The following is a 10,396-nucleotide window of genomic DNA, read 5'->3' as shown; positions in this document are numbered from 1 at the left end:
CTATTGGTATGTAAAATAAATCCAACAAATAACTAGCAACTCAAGCTGCCAAATAGATGTAGTTCAGTAAAAAGTACAAAGTAGCATATAATGGAAGTACTTGAGGAAGGATTATACTTGAGTAAATATACTTGATTACATGTGCATTCCATCATTAGTTTGTTAGTATTCAAAATACCTAAATTGAAGCATGTAGGGACAAAAAAAAAAAAAAGAACACTGTGCACCTACATCTGATCCTCTTAATTGGAGCCTCATTTCTCTCCTGCGCCGCACTTTTTCCTATTCTCTAAAACTTTCCCTCAGCTGCTTTTGCTCTGCTCCTGGTCAGATGTCCTTTGACCCCTCTTCCATCGTCTGTCTTTCTCAATCTCACAGGCTGAATGTGACATTGTGGAGCCCAAAGCCAGTGACCGTCATGTGGGAAAACTGTAAAAATGCTTGGCATAAACAATGAGAAGTAACAGCCCCTACCCCTCTGTTTCCACCCATTGCAACATTCAGTGGTTGGAATAATAGCTTTTGGGAATTTGATGGGAATGTGCATTCGGTTTTTTAAACACGTAACAGATCCAGCTCAGAGAGGGGCGGGGGGAGCGTTGGTGCTGCTGCTGGAGTAGCAGAGGTGAAGAGGAGGAGCGAGCGGGCCAGACATGGTCCTCAGCATGTTTCATACCATCCACATCCAGCTGTGGTCCCGGCATTGTGTTCTCACCCGTCAGTTGGTTCCCCAAGTCACACAACGCCAGGAAGTTGCCGTAGGAAAAGCCTCATTTTACCCACAGGGATACGGCATTAAAGTCCAAAAGGCGTGACAACTTTTACCTCTGCTTTAAATTAAAGGAGCAATACAAAACACCAACATTTATGTAGCAGCAAACAACTATTTGCTATGATATAGCGGAGTAAAGCCAGAGTTGAGAATGAAGTCGGTCTCCCTCTGTGTGTGTTGTTATCTGAGCATCGCCTTGTTTTGTTGACAAAACCCGGACGGCCACGCGTCCTTTCAGTTCAGGTTTGTATATTACATGACAGCCCCTGCTCTGTACAGTTCCCCCACAGGTACACACTGTTAGCTCTTTCGGCACATTTGACGTAGTTTACTGTTAGCGCTGTTAGCACCGCTAGTTACAAGCCGCCAGCTCAGCCGTCGCCATGTTGAGAGCCATTGAGAGGCAATCATGATGGGATCTACAGTTTATCCTTTGTCCACCACTGTTTCTGCTCATTTAGATCTTAACGCAATGACTGAACATCACACTTGTGGTGTCTCTAACTGCTTCTGACCTAATGACCCGACCTACTCTTTGTAATGCAAGCCCATGTACTGCAGATAAAATCATATGCAGTACATCGTAGCTACATTCAGCCTCCCACACTCTTGTCTTCTTGTTTCCTCTGAATAACACTAAGAAAGTGCATAAAAGGAGAATATGTGTGACTCCTTCCTTCCCATCCGTTATTGGCTCCAATGGGAGAGGTCTGACCTATCTCACACTCCGAAGTAGCAAACGGATCCAGTCATCTTTTATTTGAACATGAAAAACAATGAGTCATCAAATCGCAAAAAAACCGGTTGCAACTTCTTGGCCCTTCAGTGGAGGGGGTGCATTCCCAGAAAGGCAGAAAAACACACAAGTCAGTTGTTTTTTATGAAACTGTGGTCAACGTTCAGATAACGATGACAGAATCTGGATTCAGCTGTCTGTGGTCCAAAAAAAAAATGAACTGAGGGGGGACATAGTTGGTTGAGAATCCATCATTATCATCAACCCTGAAAATATGCCACCAAAGCAGAACAGTAGATGTAGAAAACTATCTATCCATTAGAGGATGACACAACTGAATTTAGCACATAAGGCCTTGAGGCAAAACACTGTCACATGTGTTGGTACATGTAAGCGCAGCAATTTTATGACACAGACAAATTAAGTGTTCTTGTCTGAAACAGTCGGCTGTTCTCAGACAAAAACAAAAACTCTTTAGACTATACACTTTTTTAAAAAAATAGCCTAAAGCCAAATCAATCAAACCCACTCTGACTGCTTGTTTGAAAATGCAAAGCAGCGTCATAAACACAAAGCGACCCATCTGCGCAACATTTTAGCGTCTGGCACAACGACACGCGTGGCTCTGACCTCTCTCCTGACCGAATGGAGAGGTAAGATCCCGCCCCACCGCGCTGGGAGGGGTGAGGAGACGAGACGGTCCAAACTGGAGGGAGTCACAGTGTGAGAGGAGGACGCCACAATGATGAAGTTCAGGACGCAACACAAAGTGGATTTTTGGAGCCGAATACTTCCGTGATTGGAAACTTTTATACGGGCGAGGAAAATACCTGGACTTCACGCCGTAGATCATCCATTTTTGACAACCGCATATTTTGACACGAGCGCATCGTTACGCAGGTCTTCCGAATAACTTCAAATCTCACCAAAAACCACCGGGATGTTTAGATGAGAGCAGTAACTTCAACAGGTACGACTCGTTACTGTAGATGAAGAATAATAGACTGTACTGTAGCAGACACGTTATTTTGCCGAGTATTCAGGTCTAGTTTCCAAATGATCTCTCCTTTTAACTTTGAGTAACTTTTCCAAAACAGGAAAGTTGATCAGACGTCCATGAGGAAACATATTATAACTGAATTAGTGTAAAAGCGTCGCCAACCTATTTATTTTGATAATGACAATAGTGTTTGTTTTAATTTTTACAGTGTTATTAATTTGGGCTACACACGATTTTACACGAGTTTAATTTTGAGAGAACCCTGTTCATCCAACTTCATAATTACATGTACCCTATAATTTAAGGATTATTCTGGAACCTTTTACATCAACGTTTATTTACAAGTCACAGTAGTCTCACTAGAAATTATAACATTTATGGCACGTATTTTATGAACAGCAGCAACTGTTTGTTCAGTATTAAGTTGTAGCGTCATAAACTACAGCTGTTACTTCTTCTTGTATTTTGTATTTGCTCAATTTCTTTATAAATCTGTTTTATATTGTTTAATATGTAATTTGCTATCTTGGCCAGGACACAATCTCAGTAATAAACTTCCCTGATTAGATACATTATTATGAATTAGGTAGGCCTAATATTTAACTTATTTGCAATTTTTTTATGTTCTACATAACAATTACTTTCATACTCTAGGAGTCCTCCTAAATTTTTTTTTCTGACAGACATTATCCAAAATGATGTTGATTGTAACTGCTGTGACTTTAAAGTGTTGAATATAACTTTTAAAAATCATTTTGATATATTAACAGGTCCTTCAGGCTCTGAGATGCCAGTTGTGACTCTGTCTGGTTGAGCAGCCTCGCCTCGCCTCCCTCCTGTGTCCAGTGCTGTGGCGCCCTCTGCTGTGTGTGACCGAAGAAGGCAGGAAGGACAGGCACAATGGGGAATCGGGTGGAGGAGGGGATGAACGCTGTCATTGTCAGCCACTACAACCACTCAGGAAAGTGGGACAAGCCTCGCAGCAGCGGGGCCTGTAAGATGGCCCTGCTGCTCTTCATCTGCGTGCTGATTGTTCTGGAAAACGTTACGGTCCTGCTCACTCTCTGGAGGAACAAGCGCTTCCACAGCCGCATGTACTTTCTCATTGGGAACCTGGCGCTGTCAGACCTGCTGGCCGGCGTGGCCTACGTGGTCAACATCTTCACCTCGGGAAGCAACACCTACTTCCTGACGCCGCTGCAGTGGCTGGCTAGAGAAGGGAGCATGTTTGTGGCCCTCAGCGCATCCACGTTCAGCCTCCTGGCAATTGGGATCGAGAGGCACATGACTATGGTGCGCCTGCGTCCGTGCGAGACAGCAGGTCGGGGGAGACTTCTTGGACTGCTGGCAGCATGTTGGCTCGTGTCAGTGCTGCTCAGTGCCCTGCCCAGCTTGGGCTGGAACTGCCTGAACAACATGGCCTCCTGCTCCACAGTGCTGCCGCTCTATGCTAAGAGTTATGTGGCCTTCTGCATCAGTGTGTTCAGCGCCCTGTTGGTGGCCATCATCATCCTCTACATCAGGATTTACCGCCTGGTGACCTCTAGCGGCCGCAGGGTGAGCAGCCAGCCTTCAGAGCGCTCGCTGGCCCTGCTGCGGACAGTGGTCATTGTTCTTGGAGTGTTTGTCATGTGCTGGACCCCCCTCTTCCTCCTGCTGCTGCTGGATGTTGGTTGCAACCCAGATAAGTGCCCTGTGCTCTACCAGGTGGACTGGTTTATAGCCCTGGCTGTGCTCAACTCTGCCCTCAACCCTCTGATATACACTCTGTCCAGCAGGGAGATGAGGGCGGCTTTCTTCAGGCAGCTGTGCTGCTGTCAGACCAGCATGGAGCACACTGGGACTCCCGTGGTGGGTAACCCCAACCTGGGCACGGTCATCCCCACAGTGGAGAACAGCAAAACCAGCGCAGGAGGGGGCAGTGGGGCTGGCAAGTCCACGCTGAATAGAGGGAAGGTTCCCACACCTATCAACGCTGACAACAAGCATGGAGATCCCACAGCCACTGCTGTGCCCCATCCCTCCGGGCCTGCAGACCTGCTCTCAGCTGTGCTGGTGAAGGCGGGGGCGCTGCAGACCCTCAGCAAGTTCTGAGTGGAAGTACCTTAATGAGGCTTTGCAGTCACACAGAAGAAGACACAGAACTGAAATAGTCCTGCTATCAGCCACTTTTTGTTTATGCACTATGGCCAGTGTAGCAATGGACGGTATTCAGATGGAACGATATTAATGCAGATGAGAGTACAATCAAAATCACTTAAAGCCACTATTTACAACAACTGCAGAATATTATTCACAACACCAGAGTTACTGATATGTTGTGTTTGTCTTACACTATGACTACCGTTATGAAATACAATAGGACGATTCCATAGACATGGATTAAACCAAGCCCCAAATTTAATATATTGTCTTAATTCATGTCTGAAACTAGACTTGGTATTGCTTCAAAACATGTGTATAATTAACACTATTAGTGTTGTGTCTGTTGATGCCTTTATTTTATTGTGTCATTACAAACAATGGAGATCAAATTGGGGCACTTTTTTTTTTGCATGTGCCATATGCAAGTACTCTTAAAGCACCTGAATTTTCCATCACAACTTGATTTGGTAAAGTATTTATTTTCTGTGAAAACATTTGCCATCTTAATACTATTGGTATTCCTGTTTAAAGTAGTTTGTGTGCATAGAAAACACCACGGTACTAGGACTTAATTATTGATTTTTGTTATGATTTGAGATGCACTGTGAGAGAGAACAAGACCAAAAGTTTGTTTATCAGACCAGCGGCCTCATTAGGCTGTGATACTCATTACACACACCAAAAATCAAAAGTGGTGGATGAATGAAAAATGACAGCAACATTGCTATTATTAGATTCTTACCACTAGTGGGCAAGAGCGTAAAGATTGTCCTCGCGGTGGTGCTACAGGAGACACTCCAATCAGTAGGGTTCGACATCTGTATGGTGGCCATTTTTGTACAATTCAGGCTCAGTTCTACATTATCAGGGCTGACTCTACTGTGTCAACATCAACTGGACATTTTTGCTTCTGATCAGCTCATCTAGAAACCACTCGCACACGTCAACTAACCACTAGTGAACAAGAGTGTTGGATGTGAATTATTTAACGGCGGTAGACTGTAAATTACATTTCTGTCTAGGGTGGTGTAGTGCCTGATACCAATATACAGCAAATAAAATAAAATCCTATTGCCTTTTATGAGATTTTCACGCGTGTCATGTTTTGATATTGAATCAATGACTTGCCTGCTTCCAACGCCCTTCCTCTCAGCCACTCGGTCTCTGTGTTGGTCCTATGCAAACATTGTTAAGGTCTATAGGAAAACCAGACATTTTGTCTGCATGTTTTTGCACCATATGAACCGTAGATCCGTCTGTAGTCACATAAAAGCTTTAGTCATACATATATAAATGCACAAATGCTCCGGTTTGTCAGTTTATCATGTGTTATTCAGACAGAAGAAGATAAATGTCATGAGATTTAACCTGCTGCACTCATTGAATATCCTAATGGGAAGCTGATTGATGCTCTCTCAATCCAATTCATAAGTAGACCTAGGTCAGCCACTGATGAATAATGCACAGAAACTCTTGATATTTATTTCAACCAGGGGTTTCCAGCTCCGCGAGGTTTAGTCATGAAAGATACTGCAGGAATCTGACTTTGAAGAGCTTCCTGTTGTGAAAAGTCTCCTATCTCTGTTTAAAATCTCTGAAACGTAGTGTGACAAACCCCAGTTATTAAATATGTTAAATGAATATGATGACAAAACTGAGGTTTTGTTACATTACAATTTTACAGAGTTTCTGACGTGGCATTGTTGTGTTATGAACTGCGAGATAATTGAAGTGGATACAAGTTTGTTGTCTAGATGCTGATATTTAATTCATGCCTTTGTTTTCATAGCAGTGAAGGTTACTTTGACTCGAATCAATTAGATGATTGGCTGATTGCAGCAGAGTTTGTTGTTCACACCGCATTGCACAGCAAAGACCAGACAGGAGCTGTCAGACTGGCATTTCATACTCACCTGAGCTAAAGGATGCGTCTCTGCTCTGCACCTCCGGATCTGATGGAAAAAGACAGCAAGGACGCAGTACCAGCCGCGCATTTCCAGCTTAAATGTCACTGGCTCCTTCCTGTCAGAAATGTTCTCCTTCTTGAATTAGCCGGGGACGACGGTGGCCTTATGCCATCTGGAACATAAGAAAATGACAAAATGTTGAGCTCCAGCGTCATTTGTAGTCAGTGAATCCCTCTCTCCTTCTGCTCCTCTGTATCATTCTCACTGTTCTGGTCCAACTTGTTCCTATTTAATCATTAGATTTAGTTTGATTCAAATGTCTTTGTTGTCAGAAAATCAGTTTGGAGCAGAAAGAAAAAATAACGTCCACACAAATGAATAATATAAATAATATTAGATCTTTTCATCGTCAGCAATTTGGATAACCAGGTGAACATACAATGTACAGATTAACTCCACAAAGGACAGATGCATTGTTGCAGTTTCAGCATCAGGGGAAGAAGGAGGTTTCTGGAAGCGACTGCTAATAAACACCAGGTGTACCAGCTAATTGCTCAGTAGCATCAATTAGACAACTAAGCTGTATACCTGGGAAATACAAAGTCAGAAGGTCTTTGTCTCGAGCCAAGATAATTTATGGCGTGGAATATGTTCCCAAAATAGATAATAGAGAAGGTCGTGATAAAATCGCTTTTGGAAATAACTTCCAAAAACACCCGGACAGACTTTTGTTGTTCCAAGATATGGATTTCAGAACGAGACTTCTCCTCGAGCAGGACTTGGTTAGACACAATAACAAACAGACTGGATTAAGCGAAAGGTAAAGAGAAGCATTTTTATTTCTCCATAGGGTCCTTTCCATAATGTTGTTAGACATGTTTATTACAGTCTCAGCCTCTCAGTGGCAAAAACATGTGCTTTTAGTGGACGTTCGTTGACGGAGAGGAATTGCCCCAAGTGATCATTTAGGGGCTCAATACTGGACTCAATTTTAAAATTGTTGTCCCCGTTAGCCACTTAGACACAAAAAAATAGGGTCCAGGTTAAAAATACCAACTTTTTGAGGGGAAAAATAGACACACAATGAAGATGAGCAGGAAAGACCCAACTGTTCTCATCCACACAATGTTTCATCATCTTTCCCTTCAATCTTTATCTAAAAAAAACATACCTCAAACATGTAGAGTAGAGATTAATAAATTCCTTTTCATTTTAATCTTCTTCATGTCTTCAAATTCCAGCAGATGACAGATTCCATTTGTCCAAACACCAGAAACAAACACCATTTAATGGTTGCATGTGCTAACTGGGTCAAACACCTTAATAAATCATGTTAACTAAATAGCCGTCACCAGTCTTCTTTGAGGATTTAGACATGGTGGATTTGTGTCATTCTCTGTGCACAATGCCTATTTGCATATGACTAATGTGAACACGACAGAGCACAAGAGAATCACACCACCCCCTGTCCTCATGATCCTGGCTTTATACCGCTGTGTGGTGAGGAAATGGGCATGCATGCATGTGTGCATTTGCATGTGACAGAGAGACGCGTGTGTGTGTGTGTGTGTGTGTGTGTGTGTGTGTGTGTGTGTGTGTGTGTGTGTGCATCCGTGTGTGTTTTTGAGAGAAAGAACAAAGACTCCATCTGGTCCGAGCTACTGAATGTGCCAGTATGAAACACTTCCCTCATTCTCAAGTCCCCTTTTTGAAGCAGCGTGGAGGTGGAGTGGGGCCAGGCGGAGAGCGGCGAGGGGTCCCGTGCGAGGCGCCCGCTCATGCAGGGAGCCCCCAGCTGAAGCCGTTCTCTCCTCTACAGCTGAGTTGTACCACTCCCACCAGAGGAGGCCCACACAGTCATGTGGCGAGTGGTGATTCTCCTCCTCTACCTTTACCTCCACAGCTGTCCGACACAGCGTAATTACTTGTGCAACAAAGAGAGTGAAGACCCAGGCAGACTTTGGTGATAAGCTCCCCGGGATCAGAGGGCTTCATCCGGGGAGCAGCTGGGAAGAACGTGGGGGGAGCGAAGGCAAAGGTCACTTGGTGGGAGGATATCTGAAGGAGCTGGCTGAGACTTGGATTGGTGGACACTCCTCCCAGCATCCCCCTCAACACCCCACTGCCATTAAGCTCCTGTAGTGCGGATCAAGACTCCGGTTGAGTTTCAGAAGCAATAACAAAGTAGAAAAAGAAAGAATGTTTTCTGACAGTTTCTTTCTCCTGAAGCAACAACAGATGCCTTTTTTCTAGGACGTCTTATTAAATAGGAGTCCTGAGTCTAATGTGTGCCTTGTAGGGCTGCAACTAACATTTGTTTTTATAACTAATTAATCTCTTTGATTAATTGCTTGTCCTCTAAAATGTCAGAAAATAGTGATAAAGCTCCATCTCAATTTTCCCACAGCCCAAGGTGGTTTTCAAATTGCTTTTTTTTGTTTTGTCTAAGATACAAACACATTTAATATATAAACAGGAAAAACAGCTTCACATTTGAGAAGCTGGAACCAGCAACCATCAAAATGATGAATTGATTGTCAAAATTGTTGTCACTTATTTCTCTCTTAATTGAGTAATTCATTAATCAACTCCATTTAAATAACTATATTTTTCGTGTGAGAATATTTTCAGTTTTTCTCTTGAGGACAGTTAAAGCCATTGTGCAGTCCACCATCATGTCGCATGCTGCTCATTGCACCTTAAAAGTGCTCAATACGAAATTCAGACATCTATTGCTTCCACACGGCTCTCAACACGGTGACAGCTGAGCCGGCGGCTCGCAGCTAACGGCGCAAACAGCCCATCGACAACGGTGATGACAGTGAACAGTGTTTGCCTGAAGGGGACAGGGAGGGTGGACCTTATCAACTGTAACCGTCAAATGAGCGCATTGCTGTGGGGCTAGCCAGAGGGGAACGCTCACACCCTGTACACGAACATGCACTAAAAGGCATGCGGCTATTTCGACAAAGCAAGGAGAAGCAAATAGTTGTTTGCTGCTATGTTGATGCTCTAAATATGGTATAGAGACCCTTTTAAAATAACGTCATTGATTTTCATGTCATCTGTGCCCTGTGTGTCTTTACTAGCAACAAAAAGAGAACTGCACACTCAGTTTCTCATTTCATTCATGTTTTGTTGATAAGTGTAGCCTTCTAAAGCTGCCTCAAATTCAAAAACTACTCTCCATCAGACCAGATCCCGGGACCGGCTAACTCATTCCGCATGAGTAAATCCTGAAGCTGAGTGCTCTTCAGTACTTTACACCATAAATTGAATGAAGATGATCACTCAATTGCATTAATTTAAGCAAATGCTTAATCTCTGCTCTATTTCTTCTTCTGCACTCAGGACTCTCTTGCAAAAGAGTAGCTTACCTGAGTAAATAAAGTATATCCGTATTCGCCAGTCTACGCACCTGGCCTTTCATTGCCATCCTACCATAACAGATAGGTGGCAGGAGTGGATAAGCAATCTCTTCCAAAGTCAATACCCCCACCACCCCCCCTCCCCAAAATCTCCCAAAACAGCAGCTGCTTTCTCTCCAAACCCTCTGTGATTGCGGTCCTCTGGTGGGGCCTGACGGCATGCACACACCTGCTCACAACTGACCTCCAATCTATTCCCCCCCCCCCCCCCCCCCATACCCGCCGGCCGCAACTGCTGGGATTAGCGTGTCTGGGATCGGGGATAAGTGAGAAGGAGGACGGCAGCCTTCTAGTCTGACATGCGTGTCCCGTTGCTCACTTGTGGCATTGAGCGTGTGTGCACAGCTGGCTGAGTCCCTGCCTCTGCATGCGAGCGGCCTGGAGTGTTTGTGTGTCGTGTAAAAAAAG

At 44.0% G+C, this 10,396-nt stretch overlaps 1 protein-coding gene across 1 annotated transcript; it reads left to right on the top strand.

Annotated features, from left to right (window-relative positions):
• The first annotated feature begins 2,231 nt into the window (after nt 1-2,231).
• Nucleotides 2,232-5,734, top strand: s1pr3a (sphingosine-1-phosphate receptor 3a). Its single transcript, XM_068707238.1, has 2 exons — nt 2,232-2,478; nt 3,279-5,734. The coding sequence occupies exon 2, from the start codon at nt 3,409-3,411 to the stop codon at nt 4,600-4,602; it is 1,194 nt and encodes a 397-aa protein (XP_068563339.1). The 5' UTR covers nt 2,232-2,478; nt 3,279-3,408; the 3' UTR covers nt 4,603-5,734.
• The last annotated feature ends 4,662 nt before the right edge of the window (nt 5,735-10,396 follow it).

The sequence above is a fragment of the Cebidichthys violaceus genome, unplaced genomic scaffold (assembly GCF_023349555.1).
Source record: "Cebidichthys violaceus isolate CVI_PGR_0920_01 unplaced genomic scaffold, fCebVio1.0.p SCAF_13, whole genome shotgun sequence".
NCBI classification, from domain to species: domain Eukaryota; kingdom Metazoa; phylum Chordata; class Actinopteri; order Perciformes; family Stichaeidae; genus Cebidichthys; species Cebidichthys violaceus.
This window is presented reverse-complemented; position numbering and strand designations above follow the sequence as displayed.